This window comes from Microcaecilia unicolor, chromosome 1 (genome assembly GCF_901765095.1).
Source record: "Microcaecilia unicolor chromosome 1, aMicUni1.1, whole genome shotgun sequence".
Taxonomy (NCBI): domain Eukaryota; kingdom Metazoa; phylum Chordata; class Amphibia; order Gymnophiona; family Siphonopidae; genus Microcaecilia; species Microcaecilia unicolor.
In genome coordinates this window covers 227,254,295-227,272,307 of record NC_044031.1, presented here as the reverse complement: position 1 = coordinate 227,272,307, position 18,013 = coordinate 227,254,295, and the positions used below count along the sequence as shown (strand labels likewise).

Below are 18,013 nucleotides of genomic sequence, written 5' to 3'. Positions count from 1 at the left end.
CGTGTGTTTTAGGCCCGCGCAGATCCATTTTTTAGCACACCTATAAAAAGGCTTTTTTAAAAGTTTTGCCAAAAATGGACATGCGGCAAAATAAAAATTGGCGTGTGTCCATTTTGGGTCTGTGACCTTACTGCCACCCATTGACTTAGCAGTAAGAGTTCACGCAGTAACCGTGCGGTAATTGTCTACGCTCATAGTATGATGATTATTATCACCCGGTTTCCACTGTGTGCAGGAAAATAAAAATTATTTTCCAGCGCACATAGTGGATGCGTGTAAAAAATGAAATTACCGCCTGGGCCATGCGGTAGCTGGGTGGTAACTCCAAATTGACGTGCATAGGACACGCGTGCGTGCCTCTGTGGCTTAAAGGGCCCAAAGGTTGTCAAGAGAAGAAATTTTATCTCATAAACATTCATTCAATAGCATTGTTAGTAGCAAGTCTAAACTCTAGGGTTCGCACATTATATTATCAGCCATTAAACAATTGGGTAATTATCAGTTTTAGAATACAGGTGTCTATAAAGTATTCAGTTTCCTGCAATAATGAATACTTTTTGTAACAGTCCTCCATTTCAATTACAACTGAGCTATTTCAGAAGAAACGTTTCCCCCCCGTATTAGAAGTGATGGAGCCTGGGAACCTAACCCTGGATTATATTTCTCCCCTCTATCTATGGGAGTCAGGGGAGGTCACCCCTGATTCCCTCCGGTGGTCATCTGGTCAGTTCATGCACCTTTTTGAGGCTTGGTCATAAGAAAAAATGGACCAAGTAAAGTTGGCCAAGTGCTCGTCAGGGACACCCTTTTTTTTCCATTATCTCTCGAGGATGCCCATCTGTTAGGCACGCCCCAGTCCTGCCTTCGCTATGCCTCTGACACGCCCCCGGGAACTTTGGTCGTCCCCGTGACGGGAAGCAGTTGGGGATGCCCAAAATCAGCTTTTGATTATGCCGATTGGTGACGAAAGATGGGCGTCCTTCTCTTTCAAAAATAAGCCTGATAGTGCAGCAAAAGGTGATTGTCCCTCATGTGGTATGCCCTTATTTACACTGAGCACCATAATATTTAAAAATAATACATTAATAGATTTTAGCAGTTAAGGTAGATTTGAACACGGATGATAAGTTTGAAATATATTGAATATTTGGGGCCAGATAGGCATGTCCTGGCTGCCAACTTTTCTGATATTCAGCTGAGACTTGCAAAAGGGGTTATCAGGTCCCTCCACCCCATCCCAACACAATCTGATACTCCCATCCTGATCCCCCCCCAAATAGAGATACACACCCCAAACCAATCAGACCAGCCCCCAACCAGAGATGCCCCCCACATCCCAGTAGCACCCCCCACCTGATCATTCTTGGTGGTCCAGTGGGTAAGACAGGCAAGAGCGAACCTCACCCGAACCTGCCATTTATGGCCCCGGCGGGAAAATACTGTCTGCGACCTCTAGCTCTAGTTTTGTGGTATGGTCAGCCCCTAGTGATAAAAGCAGAAGATTGCCACTAGATTTCATGGCTCCTATTTTCCCACCAGAGCCGCAAATGGCAGGAGTTAGAATTGCTGCTGCCCGCTTTACTCACTGTACCACCAGAGATGGTCATGTAGGCCTAGGGGCATCAGTACTTGGGGTTGGGGCTCAGGAGGGGGGTTGGATTGGTGTGGGGGGTGCTTCTCTGTTTCAGGGGATTGGGAGGGCTTGGATCATGTTAGATGGGGGATCCAGTTGGAGAGATCAGGAGGGGAGGTCAGATCATGGTGGTGGTGGTGGGGGGGAATCAGGATGCAGGGGAAATCACTAAGAACTGGAGGACTACAGGCTGGTATCTTGAAACTTTGTGGGTGCCACCCGAAATTCAGTGCCGGCACTCGCATAACTAAGCAGGCACAGTTAGGACTGCCTTTTGTGCAGTCCTATCTGTCCCTTTAGCTATGTTGGTACCAGCACTGAATACTGCTGGTACCCTTATAACTGCTGGCTTCTCCCTGACTCCACCCCCATAATGCCCCTCTCCTGGCCAGATTTAAGATGGCCAGTTAGTGCTGCTGATAATCAGTGACATTGCCCAGTTAAGTGCTGCAGAATATCAGTAGCTGGCCCACTGTGATCAATTTAAGTGGTCGGGACCCTCCTTTGCCCACTTAAACCACTTTGAATATTGACCCCTGTATTTGAACAATGAGAAGATTTAGGAGAACCAAATGTCAGTAATACCTTTGTGACAGGCAGCTCCTTAGATTTAGACTCAAAAAGGTGTTCGAGTCTGGATGTGTCCACCTTAATAGGTTCCAGTTTGGCCCACAGGAATTCTTTGCAGCTCTTGTTGTTCCTGCAGTGCCACTCAAACGGCCTCACTTCATTCCAAAAAAGACGGATGGTCTTCTTCTTTTTCGCAAATGCTGGATCGCCCCTAGAAATTTGGGAGGACCCCATACCCTGAGGACTGTTGAAGAGAGGTGGAGGAGGAAATAAACTGCAAGGAGCGGGAGGTGGAGGTGGGCAACCTAGTACAGGAGCAGGGGGAGGGGGAGGCAATCCCAAAAAGGAGAGTGGTGGTGGAGGAGGGGGAGCTGGAAAGTCTCGAGGACCCATATCTATGTCCAAAACATCTATGTCATCATCCTCTCCCAGGTCCGTGAAATCCATGTCCTTAATTTTAAGTTCTCTCGGAGCAGCCATGAGCTGATCCCAAATGTAGTCAGATTCCGTTTTTGGCTGCACTGCTGTTTTATCCAGAACTTTTTCACAGTGCTCACTCTCAGGCATGGCTGTTCCTTTGCAAAGTTCGCCATTGTTGAACTTTTCAGCAAAAGCTTTCACGCTGCCTTGGTTGTCCAGATGTCCAATGTCCATCTTCTTAACATTCTCACCACTAGACTGCTTGCTAGCTTGCAAGGTGGAAATCCTACTAGCTAAGCTGGCAATGGATTCTTCTGCTTCCTCCGTCTCCTTCTTTTCCTCCTTCTCCGCCAGGTCTTTCTCCTCTTCATCTTCGGGCTTCTTGTTATGGGCATACAACATGTCCAGCATGAACCGCTTGTTGTTAAGGATGTTGCTACACTGTTCATTCACCCCAACAGCCTGGCTGGTCTGCGCCCATGAACCTGTGAGAAGTTCAAAGACAATCAAATTCACAACTTTATTCAACAATAAATATATTGATGTAAATACAAACAGGGGACAATATTTTTATTTTTTTTATGTATAGTTGAACGGGATCAAATGTAAGAAGGCAGAAGTAGGACAAAAAACATGCACACCAACAGAACATCTTTGATTAATGTCTTCATTTCCTGGAACTTCTGTAAGAGAAATTATTTCACAGTTTTTACTGTATTTGCCACATGCAGAACAGACCCAGCTGCAAGTTAAATTCAATCATTCCAATCCAGTGCGGCTGTTGCTTGAATATCCAGCCTGCCAGACAACCCCCTGGTTGATTCTAGGGAGCTGTAGCCAACTCATTATGCAGTATTGCTTTTTTCTCATCACCTTTCTCTTTCCTTTTGCTCTTGAGGGGTTAAAGGGTGGGTTGCTTGTAGTACTGAAACAAACATCTGACAGGTTGGTGGTGGCTGGGCAATGTCCAACAAGGCCAAGGGGGCCTAGGAGGCTGAATTTTGGTGGTTTTACTAAATTTGGTGGGTAGGTATGGAGTGTGGGAGAGAGGGTCTGGGTGCTAGATTTAATAGGGGATCTTGTTGTATGGTCATTGTAAAATCTAGTCGTCTTCAGTGAAACATAGGCACTCATGTAGCTGGGTCTTTCTGGCAAGCTATGCATAGTACCTAGGAGGCAGGATGTTAGGTGACAATTATACTCTCTTGAAATATTCCCTGTCCAATTTCTCAGTTATTTTGGTATACTCCAAAGTGTGATCATGGCAGTTCCGTTTCGTTCATCTTGGAAGATGACAGTACTTGTTCATTCAATATCTGGACTCAGCAGTCTTACCTGGTCATATGCAGGAGACTGTTTCATTAGTAAGCAGTATCACATAGAAACACATCAGAATTCACTTTCAATTCTCTTAAATTTCCAACAGCAGTCATGTTCTTAACAATGTCAAAACCGTCCCAAATGAAATGGAATCTAACTGGTTCATACTATGTGTTTGACGTCACTTTGACACTGCGCTTAATATGCACCTAGAAGATTCCCCTCCATGGGGGGGGGGGGGGGGGGGTGGTACTTTGTGACACTCATCTTGAAATATCTATTACACTCACCACTGGGTTGTAATATTGGCCTCTTTATGCTCAGTCAGTGATGGAGGACTCTATCCTGCAAGATTGCAAAGTGTATAAAAATGATGAACTTTTACTAAATTCCCAGGGCAAGAACTCAGCATCTCCCAGGCTGGTCCAAACATCTTCCCCCCCCCCCCCCCCCCCCCACCCCATAATTCATCGCCATTTAACTATTCAGAAATGGCCGCTGACCGGTTAAATAGCGTTTTTGTGAGTAGCCGTAAATATTCAGCAGGAGATAACCGTTATCTCTGCTGAATATTCACGGTCATCACCTACCGAGTAACTGGCTATGTTGTGTGACTTATCCAGTTATGCACCGATATTCAGCACTTGACTGGATAAGTTAAGTGCTTAAATGAGACTGCATAAAATAACAGTCCTATCTTTAACTGCTAGCAGCTTAACCGGTCTGCACTGAAACGGCTCGGCATAGAATATCCAGGTTTAACACCAGCAGCGGGCAGTCAAAGTATTGCCCAGTGCCGGCTGAATATCAGGGGGCTTGTTTGCAACACAAGAATTAACAGGACTGGTGATATCTATCGAGATATTTTCTCATTCACTCTGGTCACATATGCTGTGGAGGCCAACATTCACAAAACAGTATAAGATAGAATGGAGGTGTTGAAACTTAAGCACCAACATTACCAGTTTCATTGTCGCTGGTTATCTTGTCTTCTCGCTCTTCCCTCTCTAAAGTGCTGCTTGCGGAGGATATGCTGGACGCAGAACAGTTGTCCTTTTCGTTCACTTCCTCATTCTGTCTCTCTTTCTCGCTCAGTAGTCCACTTTCCTCTGGCTCTCTCTCTAGTCCCGTCTCCACTTCGTTCTTGGGTCCCGTCTCGGGTGCTGCTTCCAATTCTTGTGTCCCTTCCTCTTGCTCCTGCTCTGGTTCCTTTTCTGGTTCTGGTTCTGTTTCAGTTTCTAGCTCCTGTTCGGGTTCGCTGGCACTTACTAGGGGAGAAAATAATTAACGTGTAAGTTTTATCAAACAATATATTTTCTCAAAACAAGGGTTTTCATGGCCCAGTTGTACTGAACAATTTTGCTAGCCGGTAATATCTTGAGTGTTTTATAATTAAAAATTATAAAAGAAATGCATTTTTGAATTTCAGCCAATTAAAACTTCTTTTTTTTTTCTAACATCTTCTTAAGCTATCATAATGGACTGTTTTTATAATCACTCTGAAATGATATATATATCATTCCTGCACAGTCTGTGCTGGGTTTTGTTTTTAACAGATTGTTGGAGATTGTCACTTCTTCAAAGGGGGGGGGGGGGGGGGGGAGGCTATGTGGTTATGATAGTTTGTCACTTGCGTGTGCAAGGTTGAATGGAAGATGGTTGGCGCTGAGCATGGATATTCAATGTCGGGCTGTTTCCAGTGACCGTCATTTAAAAACCGGGTGTTTTTTGGCTGGTTTCAACTTAACCAGCCAAGCTGATATTCAGCACTTGCCAGTTAACTTGAAACCAGCTAAACATAGGCCTGCTATTTCAGCGGCCAATCTTGGTCACCAATCTTAGCTGGCAATGTGCTGAATATTAGGGGATAGCTGGTTATATCGCGTGATATAACCAGTTATCTGCTAAGCCCTGGCAATATTCAGCAGGAAATAACTGAAGATCTCCCACTGAATATCACTGGATAGACAGTTAAGTGCCATTTAACTGAACAGGAACTGTTCCTGGCTGGTTAAATGGTTTTAAATATGGAGCAGAATGAATCTATTCTATTAATCATCATTGCACTTGCAGATGATTGTGTCTCATCGTGTGCAGGGGTGTAGCCAGACTTGACATTTGGGGGGGGGGGGCCCAGAGTTAACATGGGGGGGTACTAGGCATATAGGTGTGAGTATTGCTTAGTATACTCCTAAATAATGCCTTAGCATGAACTTTATGATGGATTTCTAAGTAAACATTCACACTTATGGAAACTTTGGAAACAAACATTTTTAAATATCTTACTTCAGTCAATCACAGAACACAGACAAACCCTCACTAATTACAGAATAAAGGACCAAAAATTAGAAAAATCACATTCTCTATAAGCAATACAGCACAGGAGAAATAAAAATGCATTCTCTACTATAGGAAGCAAAATGCAAGCTTACTTTCTACCCCAAAATAAAACCCACAAATAAATTATCTGGATACCCCAGAAATGTTAAAAGTTTGTGGGACCAGTGTCTCCAGCCACAGTGTTTAAATATTCTGCAAAGACGCGCCATGTTCATTAGGTGGGTATTTACTGAATAGCAATTAGACAACATACTAGCATATACGTAGGTAAGTGGACACATACTCATCATCTATATGTTAATATTCCAAACATTTACACCTGTTACAAAAATAAAGCACCTCTTGACCTACCAGGTCCATCAATCTGAGTGCAAGTGAATCAGGGGAAGGATGCGGGAACACAACAGAGCCGATCAATATTATCCCACACCCCTTAGCACTAATATCAATAAAACATGCATATAGGGAAATAGATAAAATCCGGATACCCCAGATCCAGTCTATATCACCTTAAATCAGGCTTCAATAAAGAATCAGTCTTTTAACCAGTCAGCCATATCCTCGGATCTCTATAGTAGTAATTAGTGTTATTTGGAGGGACTGGTTATAGGGACTCCCTGTATTCATGCAGAGATGTTTTCACCTAGTAAAGAGCCACCAAAACTGACATCATGTTATTACAATCAAGTGCTCAATAATCAGATTTACTATTTATAGGTACAATTTATTTTAAAAACATTAATTAGGTTGAAACCTGGGAGCATTTGACATTTTTTCCCCTGCATGTACATCCAAAGAAAAAGATGATGATAGGAGCTTGCTCCTTTTGTTTTATGGAATGCAGTGGTATATTATAAAAATGCACTTTTTTATTATTACTATTTCACAGAGAGGTATTAAATAATAAGGGAAGGGCTTCCTACATGCAGAAATGCTGCCCAGAGACAGTCTAAATGTGCCAACATTGCCCAGTTCAGCACACTATTAGCTGTCAAGTTCATACAAAGTTAATTATGTTCAGTGGAAAATAAATATTTTGGCTCAGGCTACTTGCTATGTGAATATTCCATCACTGTTTTGTTATTTCTGCCAAGTATTACATATTATGGGCATTTGCTTTAAACTTTTGATTGTTTTAATTCATTTATCCAGATCTTATATTGCTTTTTAAACCAAAAGACAAACCTTAAAGGTGGTTGAACAATTAGGTATGAACTGTGTTGTTCTGACTCTATTTGTTTTGGAGTGCTTTGGGTCCTACTGATCTGTGGCACCCAGTCATATTAACCCTGACAAAATAGCCGTGACAAAAGAGCCCTGACAAAACAGCCTTTTAATAAAATAACCCTTGACATTTCACACCCTAACAAAATAGCCCTTGACAAAATGGCCCCTCCCACAAAACAACCCTTGACAAAATAACCCCTACACAAAACAGCCCGCTTAATAAAACAGCCCCCTAAGAAAAAATAACACATCACAAAAAATATAATAAACTACAACTGAAATCTTCACTGATAAAGACTCCTACCAGCATTGCTGGCAGTGATGCTGGCCCCACCAGCCAAGTAGATGGACTGCTGCTGCTCCCTGCTCCTTGTTTCTGACTCTGATCGTCAGGCTGAGACTTTTCATGCAAGTGCAAGAGGGTTCCATCATGTTGCTCAGAGCCAGAAACGGGCAGCGGAGAATAGTGGCAGTCCGTTTATTGTCTGGTGGGGCTAGGCAAAGGTATGCCTAGTGTGCCCGCACAAGGGACAAGAGAGAGAGGCATGTATTCCCACACCCCACCCCCAAATTTCAGGGCCGGCTATGCCCAGAGAGAGAGCCCATAGTTAAAAATTTACCAGCACACCCCTGTCATGGAGGTTACCTTTCCTCTCATACACCTTGCCAGGTTGGCTGCAGAGGTGGTGTCTGGCTACTGCTCTCACTCTCTTGTAGATTTCAACCTTTTCTTCCACCTCAGTCTCACTGCTTTTCTTCCTTCAAAGTCCATTACATGCATCCATTCACTCTTTTACCTCATTTTCCCCCCCAAACCCACCTCCCCGCTCCCCCCGTTTTCTATTTCTGTTGATGGCTCTCTCATTCTCCCTGTCTCCTCAGCTCGAAACCTTGGGGTCATCTTTGACTCTTCTCTCTCCTTCTCTGCTCATATCCAGCAGACCGCCAAGACCTGTCGTTTCTATCTTTACAACATCCGTAAAATCCGCCCCTTTCTTTCCGAGCACTCTACCAAAACCCTCATCCACACCCTTGTCACCTCTCGTTTAGACTACTGCAATCTGCTTCTTGCTGGCCTCCCACTTAGTCACCTCTCCCCTCTCCAGTCGGTTCAAAACTCTGCTGCCCGTCTCATCTTCCGCCAGGGTCGCTTTACTCATACTACCCCTCTCCTCAAGACCCTTCACTGGCTCCCTATCCGTTTTCGCATCCTGTTCAAACTTCTTCTACTAACCTATAAATGTATTCACTCTGCTGCTCCCCAGTATCTCTCCACACTCGTCCTTCCCTACACCCCTTCCCGTGCACTCCGCTCCATGGATAAATCCTACTTATCTGTTCCCTTCTCCACTACTGCCAACTCCAGACTTCACGCCTTCTGTCTCGCTGCACCCTACGCCTGGAATAAACTTCCTGAGCCCCTACGTCTTGCCCCATCCTTGGCCACCTTTAAATCTAGACTGAAAACCCACCTCTTTAACATTGCTTTTGTCTCGTAACCACTTGTAACCACTCGCCTCCACCTACCCTCCTCTCTTCCTTCCCGTTCACATTAATTGATTTGATTTGCTTACTTTATTTATTTTTTGTCTATTAGATTGTAAGCTCTTTGAGCAGGGACTGTCTTTCTTCTATGTTTGTACAGCACTGCGTATGCCTTGTAGCGCTATAGAAATGCTAAATAGTAGTAGTAGTAGTAGCATTCAATTGCATAAAGCATATATAAATAAACAAAATTCTATAGCTACAAACTGGTAACTGCAGAGTACCTCAAGGATCTCCACTCTCACCAATACTATTCAATATAATGATGACCCTCTTGGCCAAATCCCTATCCAACCAAAACCTTCACCCATTCAAATATGCAGATGACGTCACAATCTACATGCCTTTCAAACACGATCTAACAGAAATCACCAATGAAATCAAGTACGGTTTGGACATCATGGACTCATGGACAAACTCATTCCAATTGAAATTAAACACTGAAAAAAACACACTGCCTCATCCTCTCATCCCAACATAATAATTATAAACCGACAACCTTAAACACCCAAGATCACACCCACCCTATCTCAGACAGCCTCAAAATACTAGGCGTTACAATGGATCGCAATCTCACACTTGAGAGCCAAGTAAACTCCACTATAAAGAAAATGTTTCATTCAACGTGGAAGCTTAAATGTATAAAACCTTTCTTCCCGAGGGAAATTTTCCGCAACCTGATACAATCAATGATGAGCCACGCAGATTACTGCAATGGAATATATGCGGGATGTAAAGAACAATTCATAAAGAAACTCCAGAAAGCCCAAAACATGGCAGCCAGTGGAGTGGAGGAGTGGCCTAGTGGTTAGGGTGGTAGACTTTGGTCCTGGGGAACTGAGGAACTGAGTTCGATTCCCACTTCAGGCACAGGCAGCTCCTTGTGACTCTGGGCAAGTCACTTAACCCTCCATTGCCCCATGTAAGCCGCATTGAGCCTGCCATGAGTGGGAAAGCGCGGGGTACAAATGTAACAAAAATAAATAAATAAAATATTCGGTAAATCACGTTTCGAAAGTGCCAAACCCCTGCACTGGCTCCCAATCAAGGAACATATCACCTTCAAAATCTGCACCTTGATCCACAAGATTATCTATGGTGAAGTCCCAGGATATATGGTTGACCTGATTGACCTCCCAACCAGAAACAGAACTAGAGCATCACATACCTACCTAAATCTCCACTACCTGAGCTGTAAAGGTCTCACATACAAATTAACCTATGCATCCAACTTCTCCTACATAGGCACACAATTGTGGAATACACTGCCAAAGACTGTGAAATCAATCTACGACCATCTAAACTTCAGGAGATCATTAAAGACCTACCTATTCAGAAAAGCATTCCCCACCGACCTAACCTAGATGCATCCAATCTGCAACACAGCAAACCATAAACTGTAATGGACACTATATATTACTTCCTATCTTCGATTCCTAGGCACCTGAATAAACTAACTTTACCCGACCCTAACATCAAATTGTATTTCTTTCCATACCGGTCTAGGCAATCGCCCTACGGTAAGATGTAAGCCACATTGAGCCTGCAAAGAGGTGTGAAAATGTGGGATACAAATGTAATAAATAAATCTGTTCTGCTATTTAAAGAAACTATTCTTCCATCAACATGCTAATTAAAAAAAAAACAATATTGCCATCATTTTCATAGTCTTACCAACCTTATCGTGTTTGGCAAGGTAAGATTATTAGGAGAGAAATGCAGTGCCATATTTTGGGCAGCCTGATTGGACCCTTTTGCCGGGGGGGGGGGGGGGGGGCTAATTTGTCAAGGGTTATATTGTGGGCAGGCCGTTTTGACAGTGGATGTTATGTCAGAGACTATTATGCCGGGAGCTTTTTTTGTTTGGAGCTTTTTTGTCAGGGCTATTTTGACCATGTACCCTGATCTGTACATCTGCTGTCTAGAATTTTGGAAGATGGAAATGAGAAAATAAAAATTAAGTTTTGGATGTACTCTGTAGAAGTTGTTGTTTACTTTTGCAACGTATGTGTATGGATGACTGTTCTGGTGTGTGTATGTGATGTTTGAATAACTGTCTATACATATGGCTATGATTTCTGAACATGAAGAATCATCAAAGGACAGACTTTTAAATGCCCAGTTACTGGATCCAGCACCCTTCCCTCTCTCTCCCAGCAGTTACTGGATCCAGCACCCTTCCCTCTCCCTCCCTCCCTGCAGTTTTCCTACCTTGCCGTCACTGCACCCCTTCCCCCGACTGTCCACGGATGTCCGATGCAAGCGTCTCCTCTTCTCTCTCCCCGAGGTCCTTCCACTTCATTTCCACAGCAGCAACACATAGATTGAAGCAGGACAGACAGCAGAGCTGCCTCGGTGTCTCAGCCTTCCTTGAACATACCCCGCCCTACTCTCCAGTAACTTCCTGTTTCTGCGACGGCGGGCGGAAACGGAGTCACAAAGGAGGGCGAGGTATGCTCTAGGGATGGCCGAGGCTCTGAGGCAGCTCTGCTGTCTGTCCTGTTTCAATCACTGTGGTGCCACTGCGGAAGTGAAGTGGAAGGACCGTGGGAAGAGAGAAGGGAAGACACTTGCATCGGGAGCATCCGTGGACAGTTGGGGGCAGGGGTGCAGTGCACGGACATGCAGGCACCTGGCTGTCCACCGTTACTGGGGGAGCCTGAGACAGGAATGCGGGGGCCTAGGCCCCCTGTAGCTACGCCACCAATCTTGTGTTCATTGTGTTTGCTATTGAAGAATCTGATGACCCCTAATGAAGGCTATTGTCGAAACTTGGCCAAGTCAGGTCCTTCTCCAATAAAATATTATACTTGCATCATTGGGCTCCTCCTTCTTAGACCACCTTTGCTATTTTTGTGTCTCCTAGATGAAAATGTTACCAAGATGACAGAGGACGGATCTCTTTCAGTCTAGTGCATCTAGGTCAACAGTTCCCAAACTGTGGGTTGCAACCCTAAATGGGGTCACAAAATCCTCATTTGGGATCGTGGCCATCTGCAGAGTTTAAAAAGTAAAAAAGATACACTTGCGGCAATGTATAGCTACAAAGCAAAGCAGCAGGCCTGTGCTTTCAAAATAGCCATCTGTATAATGTGTGAAGAACATGACGCTTGCTGCCTGGCTTTGTTGCTCATCTGAAGGTATGCCTCCCGCTTCATTTTAAAATGTGTTAAGTCATATTTTACTTATTTTTATTTACATTTATACTGCCTTCTGCCACTGTTGTATATGCCTCCAAGTCTTCTATTATAGCTGAAGCCACTACTACTGCTGCCATTCCTGGCCCTTCTCCACCTCCCCACCATCATTCGATGGGGCCTTCTCTGCCTATCCATCATGGTCTTGCCTGATGCCACTATCTCCCCTAAGTCTTCTCTGCTTCCCATGGCTTTGAACATTGGCCTCCTTCCCATTACTGCACCACTGAGGCATCTCCATTCTGCTCCTTCCCTTCTTCCTACTAGCTCCACTGATGGTACTGAAAAGGAACTGGTAGGGGAGGGGGTTTGAAGTGGGCAAGGAGGAATACTGTGGGTGGTGTGCTTATGCTGGGGATAAGATTGAAATGGGGCAAGAGTTTGAAGAGGCCAGTGTGGAGAGCTTGGGGGAGAGGTATGAATGAGGGGGGGGGGCATGAGGGAGATATTAGCCTGGGTGGTATGGGGTGTAGAGGGACAGGAAAACTTTGGTGAGGTTATTATCCTTGGGGGCAAGACTAGAGTGGGGTAACATAGTTGTAAGGGGCCAGTGTGGAGCAGGAAATGAATCTCAGAAGGGGTGTGATTGATGGAAGCATGAGCCTGTGATGGAAATGCAAGAGGGAAACCAGAGCATGGATGGGAAGGTGAGTGTGGCGATGAGTTTGGGGGCGTGACTCAGCCCTTGTACCCACACCCACACATATCCAGTGTACCCAGTCACTCAGCCCTCCGTACCCATACACCCAAACACCCACACTCAGCCCCTGCACACCCACACTCATGTGCACATACACACCCACAATCACATATCCTATTACACACAGACCCACACCCACCCAAACAATACACACATACCCAAGCATGTGTACACTGTGCCCTCACTCAAATAATTTTTTATAAAACACAGAATTATGTATTTATATGTTTATTTATGTTGCCTGAGTGATAGTTTGATTTGGTTCCTAAATGGGGTCACAAGAATTTTAGCTGCCACAATGAGGTCAGATTGGAAAAAAGTCAGGGAAGCATTGGTGGAACTGCTGAACTTATAAGACTGGGGTCCAGGAAGAGCTAATTAAGGTGCTGAACCAAAAAATGTTTTTGAAAATTTGAGGTGGTCAGAGTGGCACATTTTGAAATTAAAAATTTTGGCACCTAACTCTTCAAAACAGGTGCCTAGACCTTTTGAAAATTGGCCTGTGAGCAAAAATTTCCCATTAGTGCAGGAAAACTATTTCTCTGCCATGAAGCTCGTCTGAGTCTAAAAGAGAAACCTACTATTATAAATCTGTAGTGACTTGTAAATCTGGAATGTTATGGTGAAGCATCACAGTAACTAGATGGGAAGTTCACAGACATTTAGAGCCAACACAGAAATGAATCTCACGTCACATGAGTGAGATGTGTTATGTTGAAATTCCTCACTGGAACAATGGCAGTGAGTACAAACATATTTCCAGCGTTACATACAGCTTACTGAGATTTTCCTGGGAAGAAATAAGATGTAGACAGCCAGTGCCACACACACTTCATGAAATAATGATTAGCATATCTGGGTTTAATAAAGGTGTGGACATCTAATTTTGTGATCCACATATTACAGCTCATGAAACATTGGGATCATGGACAGGGCTAACTCTAGACTCACTCAGACCACCCAACCACTTCACGGATCTCACTTCCACTCCCCTGCCCTGGATGATCTCCTACTTAATCCCACCAGTGACAAATTTAGGTTTTTACCCTCACTAGGTATTGTAAATAGAAACCCGCAACCCCAGAAGGCTGAACCACATCAATAAAGTCTGAGGTCTATATGGGAAGGAACTCTAATAAAAACCCGTGTACCTAAAGTTCTATGAAAAATCTATTCACTTTTACCCGTTCCACACCACTCTGATTTTATAGACCTCAATCATATCCCCCTCAGCAGTCTCTTTTCCAAGCTGAGGAGCCCAAATCTGTTTAGCCTTTCCTCATATGGGAGAAATTCCATCTCATTTATCATTTTGGTCGCTTTTCTTTGAACCTTGTCTAATTCCGCTGTATCTTTTTTTGAGATACAGCGACCAGAATTGAATGCAATACTCAAGGTGAGGTCGCACCATGGAGCGATACAGAGGCATTATAATATTCTTGGTCTTATTTTGCATCATTTTCTAATAATTCCTAAAATCCTGTTAGTTTTTTGTTTGGCCACCACCACCGCACACTAGGAGAAAATTTCAATGTATTGTCTACAGTGACACCTAGATCTTTTATTTGAGTGCTGGCTTCTAAGATGGACCCTAGCATCATGTAACTATATTTCGAATTATTCTTCCCAATGTGCATCACTTTGCATTTGTCCACATTAAATTCCATCTGCTATTTGGATGCCCAGTCTTCCAGTTTCCTAAGGTCTTCCTGCAGTTTTTCACAGTCCACATGTGTTTTGACAACTTTGAATAGTTTTGTGTCATATGCAAATTTAATCACCCCACTTATCATTCTGATTTCCAGATCATTTATAAATATGTTAAATAGTACTGATCCCAGTACAGATCACTGTGGCACTCCACTATTCACCCTCCTCCATCGAGAAAAATGGCCATTTAACCCTAACCCTCTGTTTTCCGTCCAATAACTAATTCCTAATCCACATAAGGACATTGAGGGGCATAATCAAAAGGGGCCGCCCATCTCTAAGGGCGTCCATCTCCGGGAACAGCTACGAGAAGGGGCGGGGCCGGCCAAATGCCTAGGATTTGGGCGGATTTGAGATGGCCGGGCGGCTATCTCAAAAATGAACACATCCAAAGCATTTGGTCGTGGGAGGGGCCAGGATTTGTAGTGCACTGGTCCCCCTGACATGCCAGGACACCAACCGGGCACCCTAGGGGGCACTTTTAAAAATAAAAACAAAACATTAAAATACCTCCCAGGTGCATAGCTCCCTTACCTTGGGTGCTGAGCCCCCCCAGATCCTCCCCAAAACCCACTCCCACAACTCTACACCATTACCATAGCACTTATGGGTGAAGGGGGGCACCTAGATGTGGGTACAGTGGGTTTTGGGGGGGTTGGGCCTGGGTCCCATTTACCACCACAAGTGTAACAGGTGGGGGGGGGGGGGTTTGGGCCTGGGTCCACCCGCCTGAAGTGCACTGCACCCACTAAAAACTGCTCCAGGGACCTACATACTGCTGTGATGGAGCTGGGTATGACATTTGAGGCTGGCAAAAAAAGTTTAAAAAAATTTTTTTTTTGGGTGGGAGGGGGTTGGTGACCACTGGGGGAGTCAGGGGAGGTCATCCCCGATTCCCTCCGGTGGTCATCTGGGCAGTTCGGGCACTTTTTTAGGACTTGTTCGTGAAAAAAAAGGGTCCAAAAAAAGCAGACCAAATTTTCGCTATGGCCGCCCTTCTTTTTTCGATTATCGGTCGAGGGCGCCCGTCTCTTAAGCACGCCCTTGTCCCGCCTTCGCTACCCTTCTGACATGCCCCCGGGAACTTTGTTCATCTCTGCAACGGACTGCAGTTGGGGGCGCCCAAAATCGGCTTTCGATTATACCAATTTGGGTGCCCAAAGGAGAAGGGTGGCCATCTCCCGATTTGGGTCAGAATATGGCCGCCCTTCTCTTTTGAAAATAAGCCTGATTGCCTTCTATCCCATGTCTTTTTAATTTTCTCAGTCTCTCATGAGGAACTTTTTCAGAAAGCTTTTGACAATCTAGATACACTATCCAGCTCATTTTCGAAAGAGAAGGGCGCCCATCTTTCGACACAAATCAGGAGATGGGCGCCCTTCTCTCAGGGGCACCAGAATCGGCATAATCGAAAGCCATTTTTGTGCATTCCCAACTGCTTTCCATCCCCGGGATGGCCGAAGTTCCCGGGGGATGTCAGAAGGGTAGCGAAGGCAGGACAGGGGCGTGCCGGGGCGTGGTTAAGAGATGGCCGGCTGCGGCCGATAATGGAAAAAAATGGGCATCCCTGGTGAGAATTTGGTCCGCTTTTTTTGGTTCCTTTTTTTAAGGTCCAAGTCACAAAAAAGTGCCCGAACTGCCCAGATGACCACTGGAAGGAATCGGGGATGACCTCCCCTTACTCCCCCAGTGGTCACTAACCCCCTCCCACCCTAAAAAATGTTTTACCTTTTTTTGCCAGCCTCTATGCCAGCCTCAAATGTCATACTCCGGTCCATGAAAGCAGTATGCAAGTCCCTGGAGCAGGTTTAGTGGGTGCAGTATACCTCAGGCATGCGGACCCAGGCCCACCCCCCCTACCTGTTACACTTTTGGTGGAAAATGGGAGCCCTTCAAAACCCACCAGAAACCCACTGTACCCACATGTGGTTGCCCCCTTCACCCCTTAGGGTTATGGTAGTGGTGTATAGTTGTGGGGAGTGGGTTTTGGGGTTTTTTGGGGGGCTCATCACCCAAGGTAAGGGAGCTATGCACCTGGGACCAATTTGTCAAGTCCACTGTAGTGCCCCCTAGGGTGCCCAGTTGCTGCCCTGGCATGTGAGGGGGTCCAGTGCACTACGAAACCTGACCCCTCCCACGACCAAATGCCTTGGATTGGTTCGTTTTTGAGATGGGCACCTTTGGTTTCCATTATGGGGGAAAACCGAGGGTGCCCATCTCTAAATCCGGCAAACTCAGCATTTAGATTGAGATTCCGGCGCCCCCAACTGTATTTTCGAAATGAAAGATGGAAGCCCATCTCATTCGAAAATACGGTTGGCCCTGCCCCTTCGCTGCGCCGTCCTCGGAGATGAGCGCCCTTAGCGATGGGCGTCCCCGTTCGAAAATGCCCCTCTATGTTAACCAGTTCACCTTTATTCACATGTTTATTCACGCCTTCAAAGAAATTAAGCAAATTGGTGAGACAAGATTTCCCTTGACTGGATTCCAAGATGGCGCTGTGAATAGACGCACCTATGTTTGCTCCTGGAGGCTGCTGTGTTTGTGAGTTTCTCTCGGTGCCTCTGTAGCCTCATCAAGGATGGGGAAGCGGAGGGGGAAGGTAAAGGAATATCCCTCGGTTCCTGTGACCTCAATGAAACAAACAACCCTACAATTTCCCAGGCAGCAACCGGGTCCTCAGGGAACTTCGACCCCCTCTGCAGCTCTCGGCCCTTTGGAGTCGATTGAGAGTGGAAACGGGGCTTCTTTGAGCCCTGTGGAGCGAATTGCACCTCTCCAGCCTGGAAGAGAGTTGCTGGCTGTTCAAACAGAGACAGACGCCGAAGTGGCTCAGCTGGTCCTGTCTGAGGGTGTGACTGCAGCAACGGAGATAGATTCTCAACTTCGGGAAACATTACTACAACAGGCTTCAAAGGTATTGCTTCAAGCTATTGTTTCCAAGTTAGCTCGTGCTGATAGTCTATCTCAATTTCCTCCTGTGGCTAGTGGAGTGATTAGACCAGCAATTGTGACGCTGGAGTCACTATGGGACATGGTTTACAATATCCAAACCTCTATGCAAACTACTTTAAAGCAGAATTCTTCTGATATTGAAGTTCTTTCTGAGGCTGCCCTGCTTCAAGCACAAGTGACTGCACAGCAAACCCAGAAATTAGAACATGTGGATATCAAAATTCAAGAAATGGGATCTATAGAAACAGCTTTGGTTAAAGACAATAATTTCCTACATAAACGACTTGAATACCTGGAAAATCAGACTAAAAGACTTAACCTTAGGGTTCTTAATTTTCCCAAATCGCCGTTAATCTCTCCTTTGGAGATGGTTAAAAAATATTTGGTGGACATCCT

General features: G+C 45.0%; 1 protein-coding gene across 4 annotated transcripts in view; it reads right to left on the bottom strand.

The window, feature by feature from the left end:
* FHOD3 (formin homology 2 domain containing 3) overlaps positions 1-18,013 on the bottom strand; it is a 942,952-nt gene that overhangs the window by 122,180 nt on the left and 802,759 nt on the right. For all 4 annotated transcript variants that reach the window (XM_030204545.1, XM_030204553.1, XM_030204563.1 and 1 more), the window contains 2 exons: positions 4,906-5,211; positions 2,219-3,108 (listed from right to left, as the gene is read on the bottom strand). In XM_030204545.1, the coding sequence (XP_030060405.1) occupies positions 2,219-3,108; positions 4,906-5,211 (1,196 nt within the window). The remainder of the gene's footprint in view (positions 1-2,218; positions 3,109-4,905; positions 5,212-18,013) is intronic.